Source organism: Mirounga leonina, unplaced genomic scaffold (assembly GCF_011800145.1).
Source record: "Mirounga leonina isolate KUSES-001 unplaced genomic scaffold, KU_Mleo_1.0 Mir_288, whole genome shotgun sequence".
Lineage (NCBI taxonomy): Eukaryota > Metazoa > Chordata > Mammalia > Carnivora > Phocidae > Mirounga > Mirounga leonina.
The window spans coordinates 199975-215854 of record NW_023270664.1 but is presented as its reverse complement, the minus strand read 5'-3'; the positions used below and the strand labels follow the sequence as shown (position 1 = coordinate 215854).

Sequence of the window (15880 nt, the reverse complement as noted above, 5' to 3'; positions counted from 1 at the left end):
AGCGCGGGTTCGTTGCCTTCTGCGTCTGCTTCTCCGGCCAGAAGTGCTGATAACAACCATGCTGTGTCCCACAGCTCGTCGGGGGATTAAATGAGATGGCCCACAGAGAGCTTAGTAAATGCTCTTGGTAAGCGATTTATGTTACTTGGTTTGATTTTATAATGAAAACCATCTTTATAATGAAAGAGGTTTTAAAGACGATTAATCCAATGACCCAAGTCGTCCTCATTCAGGTGAAGAAATACTTCTCAAGCTTCCTCTGTACACGTGTTGCGTTCACAGAGAAGGTCCGAACACGCTGGAGAGGGGTCTCCTCTTCCCCATCCAGCCCAGACTGGCCCTGCAGTGGAAGGGCAGGGGCCCCGAGCCAGAGCCTCCCGGCGGCTGCTTCTGGGTGGTCAGAGGCACAGCCCCAGCCTGCGGAGAAAGCGGAGGAGCCCTGAGCTGTAACTAAGGGCCTCTCTAGTCGTGGATGCTTCACTTTCAGAGTCATGGGGAGACAGGCGCGGGTCCCACCGGGAACCATCAGAGACACCTGGGCATTTGGGGCAGGTGTTGACTCCGCGTGGGAGCTGGGCTCCACAGCTCGGAGGGCACAGGAAGGCACCGCGGAGAGCTCAGTGCTAATGATTTAGGAGCTGCCGGGTGCGCGTGTGTGCGCGTGAGTGTGTGCGTGCGTGAGACCAGCCTCCCACGCCCTCCTCCCCTCCTCTGTGAAGTCGCCAGCTCTCCTGAGGAAGGAGCAGACACCTGGAAAATGCCTCTTGAGAGCTCAGATGCCCCGTGGAGGGGCGGGTGCGTCCAACTCTGTCTGAGACCCCTATTCTGAATAAAGGCTGCCTTCCCGGAGAAACTCTGCATTGTTACTTTGCTTGGGGCCCGCGGTGATAATGGCAAAGTGATTTTGCAGCTTGCTCGCATGTGGCTGCAGGGGTGACATTCTAAGGAGGAGGGGTGCTGGGGGGAGGGGCCGCCCCTTGGTTTAAGTCACTACATGGAACGTTCCTTTGTTAGTGTGGAGGGCTCTGAGGAAAAAAGTGACTTTCTTTTAAAATCCAAATATGGCATTTCTGAAGTAAACAGCCACAGATATTTTGGAGGATTTTATCCACTGAGACCTGAATGTCATTGTGAGAAACATCAGACTAACGCCAACAGACAGCCGCTTACAGACTCACAGGCCCGTGTTCTTCAGAGACACAATGTCATGTGAGAGAAAGACTGAGGAATGTTCCAGATTGGAAACCCCTGAAGAGTCACGACAAGCCTGTACTGGGACCCGGACAGGATCGGGGCCCAGATGGCAGATGGCGTAACAGCCAAAACGTTACATTTCCTAAACTGGATGACAGTGCTGAGGCTAGAGAACATCCTCACTTTTAAAAGACTCACGCTCACGTTTTAAGAGTCAGAGGGAGGGTGCACCACGGCGATGGGTGGTGCCCGCACACCCGCAGCTCCCCGGGGCACAGGCCGCCGGGGTGAGACTGCCTGGAGACTCGGCTGCAGACGCGCCGGTCCCCCGCAGCTTCTGAGCACACAGGGCGCCACAGAGACACGGTGTGACGGTTGTGTTTCCTCATTGTTCTGACAAAGTCCAGGGTTAAAAGGCAAACGTAGCCGAGAAATGATTTGACAAACTTGGCATACATTTAAGAGGCTTTTTTTTAGACTAAAATTAGATTTTATTTGAATACAAAAGTAGTATCTGCTTACTTCTGAGAAAGTCGTAAATATAACAAAGAGATTTTTAAAAGGGAGCACATAGCTATCACAAGGACCTCCCCGTTCCGAGGAGCTTCTGTCCTTTGTCAGCGGCTCTTGTGGCCGTGGCCCGCGTCCAGCCCCCAATCCCTCAAAGCCCGCCCAGGCGACTGACAGTCAGCAGGGGAACTTTGTCAAAACTTCATCTCCTTTTGCTGGGTCTCTAATAGAGCTCCCTAGTCCCCAGTAAAACAAATATTGCTAGTTTCCATCCTTTCCTCAATTCTTTCAATTAGTCCTAAAATTTGTACACCAAACGGAGAAACTAGTAGGACTGCTCGATGAATAGCCTGCCAGAGGACCAGGGCCTTCCCTCCTGTCCCCACCTGAGGGCCTGGCCAGGGCAGCCAGCACTCCAGCCTTGCAGACTGCTGCTGCCTGAGCCCCAAATGCCCGTCTCTCCGGGCAAGGCTGCTCATAGACAAGCCCACGGAAAGCGGGGGATCAGGGAGGTCAGACCCTTCTCAAGAGCCCCGTTCCGGGTTGAGACCAGTCTGGTGCTGTTCAAACTTCTGCCAGGGCCCCAGCCTGCAGCCCTGAGTTTTGCCCGATGTGCCCCGTTCTGTGGGCACACCCGGTCCTCACCTTTGTTTGACAAGAAACAGAGGCCTTGTGCTCACCAGAGCAGGGCCCTGGGCTCATGGTGGAGCCTTCCCACCCCTGTGAGACTCCGTGGGTCTTCTTTGGCCTTGGAAAGACTCATTCCTTTATTGGGCAAGTATTACACATCACTGTCACAGGTTCAGTTAAAACTAGCATAAAAATAGCGCATAACTGTGCCTGTCTCATGAATCTCCTGTATAAGTACCGCGCACTAACCGATTGCGCCACTGGAGCTCCTCTCATGAATCTTCTGAATCATGTCTCTGCTCGTGGTCAGATTTCTGCCTCGCATGAGTCAGCCAGCTCATGCGAGCCCGGCTCTGCCACGGCAGGCTGCGGCGTCGTGTGCTCTGCTTACGGCGTTCTGACCCAGCCTTCCTGCTCATGTTGCCCCCTCTCAGCTTAGCTGAGTCGGCGCCTGCCTCGCTGTCCAGCTCCCAGTGTCCCCCACTGCTGATGGGCAGTCCACCTGAGGACTCACATGCCCCTGAAAACCACAGTGGGAAGCTCCCTCCTGCCATCTGATGTGAAACGAAGCAGACACAGCCCTTGGAGCTGGTTCAGAAGCTGGATTAAATGGGCAACTGTAACAGAAACAAACACGGGGTGGAGGTGCGCCAGATCTCGGGTTGGTTGGCATGCCTGGAGGCGCACACTTTGCCGCATTCAGGGCTCTCATCCTGGCTCCACGTCCCACGGCAGCTGCTCAGCACGGCCCTGAGGGACCCCTCACAAGGGACTCCTTGTGAGGACTGAGCAAAATGCCAAAGTGCACCTGACCCAGTTGCCCCACAGACACCAGGGCGGCCGTGATCTTTGTTGTCGGGGTGGGGAATCTTGGGGAGGCCACACCGGCGTTTAGGCAGACAGAGTTACTGGTGTTTCTGAAAGCTGAGAGGAGAGTGCAAAAATATTTTTAGGAATATGGCATAATATGGAAGAAATGTGTCCACTTGATGCATGGGGAGGCTGAGATGCCAGACAGTTCTCTTGGTTAAATTTAGCTGAGGCGCTCTTTATTTAAGAACTATGTTAGCAAATATATAATATAGGAGACACATGGAGTGCACCACCTTGCGTGTCCACTGCACACGGGATGCCAGTGCGTGGCTGGGGGCGCCCTCTGGCCGGGCAGAGTGTTCAGCTTTAGGGCAGAGTCACGCATGACGACTGAAGCAAAGCCAAGGTGGGGGGGTGCTGCCCTAGGTCCTTCTACATTCATCTGGAAGATTCCTGATACTCAGGAGAAAGGAGGCACCTCTGACCCCATAGAGACCTGTGGCTGCTAAATTTCTAGGCTCTTCCATGTTCCACCAGCTCTCAGCATCCCTGGGAGACGGGTTGGGGCCCTGGCCTGAGGGGGTGCCCCGAACCAGAGCCTCAAAACAGCCTTTGCTGCAGGAAAAATGCCAAGAGACTGCTATGGTCAGGGGAGCCCCGGGGTGGGGGCCAGGCCTGGAGGGATGGACGACCAGGCAGATAACTCCAGGTAGAATGACTCCTGCTGGCAGTCCGGGCTGAGGCTGAGAACATGACCCTAGGACAGCTTCTTCAGCCCCATGAGTGGGGACACCCACACATCCCTGGAAGGGTGGGGCACGGGAAAGGACAGAGGGCAGCTCCTGGCATGACCCTTGTGGGCCCCTGGGAGTGCTCCTTCAATCCTTAATGGGATGAAGCACTTCGTGCAATGGTTCAAAGATCAAAGTCCCGAGAGGAAAATGCTCCTATGGCTGGCAAGGCACATGCCCGAGGGTGGTTTTGGTGGGAGAGGGTCACAGACAAGGAAGATTGGACACAGAAACCAGGACCTGGTGACAGAGAGAGTCTGAGCCAAGCCTGGCCAGCTTTATTATCTCACTGTGAGACCCAGAACATAAAGGCCCAGACCACTGCTAAACCGGGCTGCCTTGGTCCAGATTGAGAAACAGCTTCACCATAGTGGTTCCCGCCATCATCTGAGAGGCCTCTGGGGTCTTCGGACACTGTTTTCCTTCATGGGACTCCCCATTCCCGAATTTATTTTATCTTCCGATTCCCTTGCTGCGTGTAACCAAGCCTGTGGCTTTTGTGGAGGCTAATTTTTTTCTTTAATTCAATTAATTCTGAAACCAACAAAGTTTGCACACACAACACCCAGGGCAAAGTCTGGCTGTGTGAGAGCAGGAAATCCAATTAAAATCATAAAACCGGGAGGATAGTGAGCTGCTGATGAGATGAGGAGTGACATCAGAAGCAGAGTTCACTGGGCTCATGGCCAGGGTTGCAGCTCCCCTCAGCTGCCCGAGGAGACCCAGCTGGGGCCGCGAACCCTCCGGGCCCTCTGCACGACCGCCACACCGCGTGGTTCTTGTCTTCCACAGGATCCCTTAAACAACCAAATATTCAAAGTATGTGACCAGCAGAAACTGCAAGCAGGAAGAAAAGTTATCCACTTTGGTTTTGTGCCTTCATTCTTTTCGCGTCCACACGTTAAAATATTTTGACTTTCTAATCCATTAGTAGGGAATGTGCATTCATGATATTTGTAGAATCTCTGAAATGTTTAATTAAGAAGACAAATAACTCTTCAAACTGGATGGAAAAGCATCGGAAAAGCAGAGACACTGTGCTTCATGAAGGCAGGGCTCAGTCACTCGTGTTTCCGAGGGCCTGGGAGAGTTTTCCATCAGTTTTCCTGGGAATGCCACCTACGGTGTGGCCCAGGGGAAACGTAAGGAAGAGGAGCTGCCGGCTTTGACTTGTCAAGGGTGCCAACGTTGCCTCGAATGTCAGCTCTCAGCACCTGCCCACGGCCACACTGAGTTCGTGATAACAGGACAGACTCACAACACCGGGATTCCCAAAAAGCGACTGTGGAATGAATGAATGGGGACGGGCCCACCCTCGAATAGGGACCCACAACTGGCTCGGAATAAATGCTACTGGGAGGCCTGGGGACACTCTGCTTCCACCCCACACAGGCGTCTGGGATACCTGCAGACGGTGGAACCGGAGGTGTGTCAGAACCCCACCCCCTCACTCCGGGCCCCAGAGGGCCAAGACTGTTCTGGTTGCCGAGGCCTGCCTTCTTGCCTCTGAAACGGGCTGATGGCACCCATTAGGGTCACCTGGGAGGCAGGTGTCATGTGGCAGGGTGCCCTGAAGCCACTCCTGGAGTCCTGGTCATCGTGAAGAAGGGCAGTCCCCACTCCCGGTCAGCCTGCAGGGTCAGCAGAACAGGGCCTGTGAATACTTCCTGCTCCAGGACAGTCCTGAGGCTTCAGGTGAATTCTGTACCAGTTCAAGGCTTATTCTCAGAAAGCCAATAGGATGGTCTCCTGGGGGCGCCTGGGTGGCTCAGTTGGTTAAGCGACTGCCTTCGGCTCAGGTCATGATCCTGGAGTCCCGGGATCGAGTCCCACCTTGGGCTCCCTGCTCAGCAGGGAGTCTGCCTCTCTCTCTGACCCTTCCCCCTCTCATGCTCTCTATCTCATTCTCTCTCTCAAATAAATAAATAAAATCTTTAAAAAAAAAGGATGGTCTCCTGGTTTGGTCCTATTAAAGAGCTAAACAGCAGTTTGGGACTAGTCTAGAACCTGAAATCCACAGGTTACCTTCCTGTGAAGACGTGTTCTGAATTCAGATTCGACCTGGACAGGTCACCGACTTTGAGCTACACTTGGAGGCTCAGCAGACACGATCATGGCACCAAACCTCCGTCTTCCAGCGGGAGCAGCTCAGTGGCTGCCAGAGCCGTCAGTCCCAGTGTTCAGGGCTCTCTACCACCTCGTGTTTCCTGCCCAACAGGCCACTCACGAGAGGCTGACATCTCACGGGGCCTTCTCGCAGAATCCAGTCAGTACAAGAAGAACGACATGAAGTCTCACTGTGCCGTGTAGGACAGCCCCCGACCAGTTGCAAAGCCCGATGTGGTGAGACTCCAAAACCAGCAGGCTGATCTGGAGCTGAGGAAAGACCAGAGGTAGGAGAGAAGGCAGAGGACCTGAGAGGACATTCTGTGGCATCAGATTCTGAATACGTGTCCTTTTACTGAGGCCCTGGGAGCAGCTCTGCATCCGTGCTTCCCTGGTCACAAGCCTGGCTGAGGGCGCAAACGACCCCTGGTGTCCTTCGGGACGTGCGGGATGGAGCGCAGCGGCACAAGCTCCCTGAGGGACACCAGGTGCGCACAGGCCCCCGAGCAGTTCCCTGCCGGCTGGAGAGAGCGCAGGCGCCACCCCAGGCTTCACTGGCAGCTCAGGTGACTGCATGCCGAGGGGGAAGGTGAATACTTCTGACACAGAGAAGCTGAATCTCAGTGATTGCACAACAGAAAAGAGCTGGGGCCCCGACGATGTCATGTCACACCCGAACCTCAGTGTTTCCCTCTGGAAGGTGGGCTGTCACCAGGACTAAAGAAGACAAGGTGTCGGGGACGTGGGGGATGTTAGTCAAAGTGTACAAACTTCCAGTTATAAGAGGAATAAGGTCTGTGTCTCACCAAAAAAAATAAGTAAATAAAAGGTAAATATGTGAGGTGATAGATACTTAGCTTGACTGAGGGGATCACTTTATGGTGTATGTACATACACAGGTCAGAACATCACGCTGCATACAGGCATATGCCGTGGAGATACTGCGGGCTTGATCCAGACCACCGCGGGGAAACAAACATGGCCATGAGGGGATTCAAGCGAATTGTTTGGTTTCCTAATGCTTCTAAGAGTTACGTATACACCATCGCGTAGTTTCTGAATGTACAACAGCATTATATCTAAGAAAATGATGTACATATCTTAGTTAAAAAATACTTTGTTGTTAAATAATGTTAGTCATCATCTGAGCTTTCAGTGAGTCCTATCACTGATCACAATCATCCTAACAAATATAATAATCATCAGAGTGTTAGAAATATTGTCAGAATTAGCAAAATGTGACACAGAGAGACGAAGTAAGCAAATATCGTTGGAAAAATGTCCCCCACAGACAGTGCAACGTTGCCCCAATGTTCAGTTTGTAAAACACAGTATCCGCCAAGTGTGATCCTGTGACGTACGCCCATACCTTAACTATAAACAGTGTTTGCATGTCAGTCACACCTCAACAGAAAAAGACTGCTGAGATGATGTTGGTAATTGATGGGGTTCATAGTGTGCACTGGACAACACCAGTGATCCCACCACCCACCACCATCATCCTGGCAGTTGGCCAGACGCCCTTCAATTAGTGAGAAACTCGCTAAAATGTAAGGTACTTCCTTTTCTAGGGTTTACTAATTTGGTGGCAAGAGAATTGGCTTTATACTGTAAATCTTGGTGAGGAGAGCAAAGACAGTCCCTCTATAAAAAAGGAACATGAAAGATGTGTTAATCCCCCAGGAAAATGTATCTGACAGTGACATTCGTATCAGTCTCACTGATGGTGGGGTGGCAGGGCCCAAGGTTGGAGGGAGGTGAGACCAGCATGCATGAGTAGCGAGGTATTCCCTAAGGCTCTTTAAGAGGGCCTCAAGTATGTTCTCACACAGCGGGTGTTTGCAGGGGATGGGGGCATGAAACGCATGGTATTCACCTGTCATTAATATGGCATTGAGGGGGTGCCGCGGTGGCTCAGTCGTTAAGCGACTGCCTTTGGCTCAGGTCGTGATCCCGGAGTCCCGGGATCGAGTCCCGCATCGGGCTCCCTGCTCAGCGGGGAGTCTGCTTCTCTCTTGACCCTACCCCTTCTTGTGCTCTCGCTCACTCTCTCACTGTCTCTATCTCAAATAAATAAATAAAATCTTTTAAAAAATACGGCATTAGGGGGTGAAGGAACGCGGCCCAAGGGGAGGACGGTGACCTGGTTTTCTGGTGGTAAACAAAGTAAAACCACAGTCATACAATGTTGCAGGGTGAACATGCAGGAAAGAACAGCCCCCCCAGCCCTGGGGCTGAGCAGAGCTGAGCGGACTTGATTTGACACATCACTTAAACAATCACGCTCCCAGAGAAAGGGCTCATCTTGAGCGCACCTCCGTTACAGCACGCGGACCAACGCTGCAGCCCTTGCCAGAGGCGGAGTCCCCAACACACCCTGGGCACTGTTGGCCAGGGACATGCTCAGTCTCTCAGTTTGCAAACACGCTCAATCATTAGTCCTGTCTCCTGCTGCTGGCCCACGGCTAAAAACACGGCTGCACAGCTTCTGGACGACCCGCTTTGTGGCGAAGTCCTAGACAGACTAAAGAAACCTGTCGGCAGAGTGGATGCTCATTAAAGCTCATTTCAGGCAGGCAGAGCCATTCGGGCTAACTGAAAGCAGGCAAAAAGAATCAGGCTTTCCTGCCTCCAAAATGACGGAACCACGGAATGAGCCAAATGCGGGGCACAGAACTGAAATAGGGACTTTGCCCAAGTTGGCCATCAAGAAGCAGCACTGCTCTTTGCAGGAAAGGAAATGTACATAATTCTTGTCGGGCAGCACACGGACGCTGTTTCGCGTGCACTTCCAGAAAAGGGACTAGAAAGTGCGAGAGTCACGCGGGGGCCCTTACCTTGCTCTCGTCCTCGGCATCATTATAGCCGCAGGCGTCTACGAAATCTGGAAACATCTCTGACCACCCATCACTTGTACAGTTTTTGCTTATGTTTCCTGGAAGATAAAATGTAGGCGTTAGGCCTGCAGGTCCACGGCAGCTGGCCTCGGTGCTGACGAGCAGGCTCGCAGGCGCATGGCCCTAGATGCCTCCTCTCTCTGGTCAGCGAGGAGCAGAGTGCAACCCATTCAGCCACTTCACGGTGTGTGCATTCATCCCCCCGGAAGCTGGGTGGCTCGCGGGAGAGCTTCTGTGTCATGAGGCATGGTGCAGTGGTAACCATCATAATGGATGGTGGTGTTATTATTAAGGAGCACAATGAAAATTAGCAGACTCATATTCTGTCCAGGGAGAGAGAGTGATTGCCAAATCCCAGCCATTCCAGAGCCTGCTATGCCATTCCATCCTGTTCTGTGCCAGTTCCCTCATCAGCTGCCCTGGGCGCTGCACTGGTCACTGACGTTGGACGAACAGACAGTGGGTGTAAGATTTAAACTGCATGAAATAAAGGCCGTTTTGATCTTACAGCACCATTTTTTTTTGCTCTTAATTATGTAAACGTGTATGTTAAACTCAGGAATGCAATGTTCCCTCTATTTAAAAGAAAGTATCAGGGCGCCTGGGTGGCTCAGTTGGTTGAGCCTCTGACTCTTGGTTTCAGCTCAGATCATGATCTCAGGGTCATGGGATCGAGCCCCGTGTAGGGCTCTGCGCTCAGGGCAGTCTACTTGAGATTCTCTCCCTCTGCTCCTTCCCCCGACCCGACACACTCTCTCTCTCTCTAATAAATAAATAAATTTAAAAAAAAAAGAAAGTGTCCTCAGTAGGTGACCGCACGTGGTGCTGAGTGGTGCTGAGTGACCTAAGGGCAGGGCACTGATCACCTGTGACAGGGCTGGGACTTGCAGGGCAGGCTTTGGGAAGCTCAGGCCTGGGAAGGCACTTCCTGCCCTTGGTGCTGGGAGGCTCAGCACCTGATCACCCACCAAGCTTCCTCCCTGACTCACAGCCCCTGGGGCTTTCAGAATAGCAGACATTTTCACTCACGTCACCTCTTTTTGCTTTGGGCCAACACTGAGGCAGACTTGGTGGGCATTACTGTTTCCATTGAGACTGAGGTTCAGTAACACCCGCAAGGTTCTGTGATGACTGAGTGGCGGAAATAGGTTTTCTCACTCAAAAACCCTTTATGTTTTCTACACGAAGGTGGCCTATGTGATTGATTAATCAGACAAAATCAAGAGCAAGGCGCATTCACATTGAGGTGATAATATGCATAGGCAATTCTTGGCATGCTGCATGGAGGCAGGTGGGAGGGCCCAGATCCTGAGCTTCTGGCAAGAAAGTGGGGTTAGGGGGCCTCAGCAAAGCCCCTGGCAGCATCATGTGGGCTTGCTCTGCCACTCTCTAACACTGCTGTCCCCTGCGTTTTTCTGATTCCAGGCCCCAAACCTCCTCCTGCTCTAACCCCAGGGGTCCTGGAGGGTGGGGACCACAATGGACAGTGGAGGCAAGACAGAGTCCTGAAAGGGGCAAGGCTCGGGGGAAGTGAGAGAGGGCCGAGGGAGGTGGGGGGGGGGGCTGGGGAGGTGAGAGAGGGGCTTGGGAGGTGAGAGAGGGCTCAGGGAGGTGAGAGAGGGGCTGGGGAGGTGAGAGTAGGCTCAGAGAGGTGAGAGAGGGGCCAGAAAGGTGAGGGGATTAGATGAGGGGGACCTGGGAGGTGAGTGGAGGGGGGAGACCTGGGAGGTGAAAACAGGACCAGGGAAGAAAGGATGGGGAGGCCATAGCTGTAGGACTCAGGAGCCTGGATCTTCTTCTCCCTCCTCTGTGAGTGAGCCTTTTCACCCTGACTTTGTGGGGACCTCCTCCATCTGTGGGACCATCTGCTCTATGGGAACCCTCACCACTTTGTGGGGACCCCCCAATCTTCGTGAACTCTCTCTGCGGTGGCCCTAAGTTCAGCCGCAGTGCCTGGGGGCCCTCAGCAGAGTGGTGACAGGTGCCTGTCTCCCCTGCTCCCCAAGGCTGATTACAGGCTCCCAGTCCTTCGCTCATGGAGTGTAAGTCTGGGTGTGATTGTTCAGAGGGTCCTCGGCTGTCCATGGAGGCAGGAAGGGTGGGTGTGCCTGCACGGCACTGTGCCTATCGGGGCGAGGGGGTCCCTGCTCTCCAGACAACCCATCCTTGTGAGCTCCGTGTGCCAGGGTTTGTGTTAGGCAAGCTCCACAACCCTCTGCAGAGGGTCTGACTCTACTGCCCAGCTCATTTCGGGACTTGCTCACGTCCTCCCAGGACAAGTCGGCATGGCCAGAACTCAGAGCCCGGCTGCCTGGCTATAGGGCATGTGCTCTGGACCATTTTGTCCCCGACACAGGGCACATCTCTGCTCTGCTCTCTGCTACACTTGAAGGCACTCGCGGCACCCTGAGGCTTCAGCGCTTCAGAACAAACCTCCCTCCTCTCCCAGCCTGCCCCTGCTCCTTCACTTGATGACCTGTTGCTGTCTCTTTCAGAGGCTCATTCTTGGTGCTGTAACGAGTCCCCACAGCCTTGCTGTCACACTGGAGGCAGAGTCCCTGCCTGCCTGTGGGAGTGGACTTGCACCCCATATCCTAGCACAGCTCAGAGGAGCCTCCCCAGCACGAAGACAGCAGAGACAAGGTGTTGGCTGCCAAGACACCATGCACGGCTATCAGGAGAGCCCCCCAGCTTCCCACCTACTGGAGGTATGAGAACTCAGAAGAGAAAACAACTTTTTATAAAAACACAGATTTATTTCTTGAACATTGGGTCTGTGGGCTGAAATGATCACAAGTCACTCTGTGACTGGGCGCTCCCCACGGGTCACTGTGAGGAGCGACTACCATATCTGTAAAAGCTTTCTGTAAACTGGAACATACCACACAGATTCAAGCCCTACTGGTTCTTAATTGTATTTCAAGACCACCCTTTTATCTCTGCCTCAGAGATAGACAGCCCAGCCTCAGCCCATTGTCATCTGATGCCTGTTGGCCCCGGCCCCAGCCCTACTCAGCCCCCAGCTCTGCATTATGTCCACGTTTCTCTAAGTAATTGCACAAACACTCCAAGCATTCCATGTGGACAGCAATTTGTCAACAGTCTGTGTAAGTACCTCCTGGCTCACATTTTTGTGACCAGTTAAACAAGTGGATGCATATACATTTCAGGCCATCTAGCTGTGATATACAGACTTAGGGAAACTCCAGCAAATTTTCTAGTGGTAGAGATGCTCCCCACAATAACAAGGCAGTGTCATGCTCCCTGCGTGGACAAAAAAAAAGCATCAAACATTTAACCCAAGACATCCTGGGAATTCTCATTCCCCAAAGGAGAGGATGCACAGTGATTCCAAGCCGAGCCAGATTCTAAGCTGACCTGGGCACTGTGTGTCCCAGATGGCTCCTGTCTGGTAGAGGTTGGGGGCTCTTGCAGATGGCCCAGGAACCAGAGATCTTGTGTTTGTCAATGTGAAACCCCTGCTGCCCCCAGAAGGATTCAGAGCCAAGCCATCTGATTAGGGGAAGCTTAGGTCTATGCTAGTTCATTTGGGATTTCTGGGAGAATATTATAGCCCAAACCATTTGGTAGAAATGTTATTGATGGGACAGGATATTTTTTAAAGTTCAGATTCTCTAAAATGATTTAGTTTTTCTGAGTTGAAGATGACCAATGACTGAGCATGACTTCAGTCTGCTCAGACTGCTTCATTGACTAAATCACGAAGGAAAACGTCTCACCTTGCAAGTCACAGGGATGAGCAAAACCTGTTTCTTTTGAATCTCCTTTTTTCTCCATCCCAATCTGTGCCACAACATTCTGCTTAAAGTACTTCAACAATTCTAGTTCTCAGAGTTTTTACCCTGTAATGTTTGCTCAAGATGAAAATAAGTTCTCTATAGTACTCCAAAGTAACACGCCTTTCTGATTTCCAGATGTATCTTCTCTTTTCTATTTTTCCAGATAGATTTCTTCATATTATGAAAATCTGAATCCTTTACAACAAAACAAAACAAAACACAACAGAACCGCCTTCTTGGGAACAAGCCAAGAGACGCTGCAGCGTTGTGCAGAGAGCCAGCTGTAGGGCTGGTGGCACCCCCACGCGACCAGCCCCTTCCGACCCTGGAGACAGAGACTGTGGGTCTTCAGGCCACATGGCGCTAGTTCAGAAGTTGGGGGCTGGGAGCTGAGGAGGGTTAGTCCAATGAGCAAGATGTTTCCTGTGGACGAGAAACTGCTCTGGACTCCAGGAGAGACTGGTTGCTGTCCCTGAGCATCAGGGCTCCTCAAAACCTCTGGGGAATGCTGAGGACTCATGGGCAGCCACACACGGCAGGGAAGCGTGGAACCACATCTACGCTCTCAGTGCCTAAAGCCCGCCGCCCCCCGTGGGCATTTCCACCTCCCCTCATTTTGGTGCTCAGGCCCCACCTGTCATGTACCAGGCTCATGCGTCCACGCTTGTCTGAGGCCTGCTCTCCCTGGTGTTTGGTTTCAGGTGGCTGACCTGGCAAGAGGCCTCTCATTCTTCTGCTCCTAAAACCACTCAGCACACGATGGCACAACTGTTCCTGACTCCCTTAGTAGAGGAAACCAGTGAGCTGCTTCTTGTGGCCTTGATGGGGAATCCAACCCACAGCCTGTGCAGGAGCTGAGACGATGCTGACAGACAGTACCTGGTTTGCTGTAGAAATTGCTGAACACTTTAGGACAGGGCACCGTGACGGTCTCGCCTATGTCCGCAGGGCGCCAACACGTAATGTTGTCCCAGACACCAGTGCAGGCTGGAGGGAGAGAGAAAGTGTAAGAAGGACTAACGCAGCACGAAGGAAGCATAAGTGTTGCTGCTTGTGGGGATGCCCAGGTCGGCAGGAGCACACCTGTTTAAAAGCTTTGCAAGTAGGGCTGCCAGGGTGGCTCAGTCGTTAAGCGTCTGCCTTCGGCTCAGGTCATGATCCCGGGGTCCTGGTATCGAGCCCCGCGTCGGGCTCCCTGCTCTGCGGGGAGCCTGCTTCTCCCTCTCCCGCTCCCCCTGCTTGTGTTCCCTCTCTCGCTGTCTCTCTCTGTCAAATAAATAAATAAAATCTTAAAAAAAATTAAAAAAATAAAAGCCTTGCAAGTAGATAGCCCATTACTGAGATAATTATCTTGCAAATTACATTTTTGTGAAACAAGTTTGCACCAACAATATTACTGAGAATATTCTTAGCTTGTGTGTTCATTTTAATCAGGTTTGGAGAAATAACCAGATGTGTGGTGGAAAGTACTTGAGTATTCTAATGTGTACTGTGCACTGCTGAATTTTCATAGAATGGTCAGTTACTCTTCTACTGCTGATATGCATCCCCCAGTGTGATCACATGGGTCCTACTGGGGATTTGTGTAAGTCCTGGAAGCTTAGGGTTCCCAGGATGAATGTATACTTGTGCTTTTACGGCATCTGACTTCAAGGGTAATTTGCAAATTTAAATATGTGATAAGTTGGCTTGATTTTAACAGTTAAGATGGCATCTAAGTGATGAAATCTTAAGTTACCCTCATGCAGGTATCAGATAACCTAATTTGTATAATGTTATAGCTTAAACCATTTTCCAGATCTCTTACTGGGCCTCAGCAACCACCCACCCTGTGCAAGGCGTACAAACGCGCGTCCGTCATGCCAGATGAAAGGCAATGACCTCTCAATGTCATACAAACCGTGACTGAATCCACACTTGAACGCAGGGCTTTTTACTACAAGTCCAAGATACTGCTACCCTATTTTGTGACCTCTAAAGTGCTATATTTCATTTAAACCAATACTGGAGGAGCAATGTGCTAGCCTAGAGAAGAAAGAGCGAACAACGGGTCTGCTCTCATGAGCCACCGAGTCCTGTGCAGCGACTGCACATGAACACCAATGGAGTCTCCACAGTCCTGGTTTGACCACAGGAGTGTTTATTTCAGGAATGCAGATACTTCTGATAAAGTGGCTGTAAGTCAAGTTTTGCAGATGAAAATACTTTCTAAAGGTTTTAAGATAAAAATGAAAATATATTCTAAAAATTCTGTTACATGTCAATAATTAAATGAGTGCATACATTCATACTATATTAACATTCTTACATATTTAAAGAAACATTGCTTTCGAAGAAATATTCAGAACAAGTCATCGAGTACAAGTGAGTGACTAGCTACTCCAGGTGTGTGCCTCGGCTGCAGAGACCAGGCTGGTGAGAGGCCCTGCAATGACTGTCCAATCTCAGCACAGGAGACAGGTGGCTGCTGAGGCTTGGACGAGACTGGCCAGGGCGAGGGTTCCCCACAGAGAGCCACCAAGGGGGCCAGTCAAGGTGTCCAGGTCTCCAGAGAAACACAGGCAGAGGCTGAGCCTCTCCACCAATGGGGAAGCAGCACATTCTGACCACTGGCCATGGTTTTTGTGAAAGTTCAACCGTCTTCACCACAAAAATGACAATTTCTGCTTTAATAATGAAACCTTAATGGAGACATATTAAATCCATGGGTTCATTTGAGTCAATCTTCACATTACAGTTGGGTTGGATTCAAGTACCTAGAGTCCGACGGATCATCCTTTCAATCGCTGGCAAGCCTTCTCTTTATTTGTGTGTTTACTGGACCCCCACGCGGTGGCTGTGCAGGACTCAGAGGCCACTCAGAGGTTACTCAAGAGTAACCAGCCTTCCTACCTACGGTCCAGTGGGGAGGGCAGTGTGCCCGGCCCAGGGATGCGTGTGGATGAGGGCCAGAGGCTGGTATTGAGGTGTTCACATATGCGGCGAGTCTGAGGCCAGGAAAGAGCCAATTAGGAGTCCATAAGCTCCTCTCTTCCACTTCCCAAATCCCACGAAAATGACATCAAGAAGTTTGAAAGGGCAGCAGCCAGAGAGGTCAATCAACTTGGACGACAGAAAGCATACGTCTGTGCTAGGTAAT

The 15880-nt window shown here is 51.7% G+C and overlaps 1 protein-coding gene across 3 annotated transcripts in view; it reads right to left on the bottom strand.

Moving 5' to 3' along the window:
• VIPR2 (vasoactive intestinal peptide receptor 2) overlaps positions 1-15880 on the bottom strand; it is a 64383-nt gene that overhangs the window by 26752 nt on the left and 21751 nt on the right. For 2 of the 3 annotated variants that reach the window (XM_035029747.1, XM_035029746.1), the window contains exons 3-4: positions 13621-13728; positions 8882-8979 (exon numbers count right to left, since the gene is read on the bottom strand). In XM_035029747.1, the coding sequence (XP_034885638.1) occupies positions 8882-8979; positions 13621-13728 (206 nt within the window). Of the gene's footprint in view, positions 1-2583; positions 2797-8881; positions 8980-13620; positions 13729-15880 lie in introns of those variants that run through there. The other variant, XM_035029748.1, reaches the window with a different exon arrangement.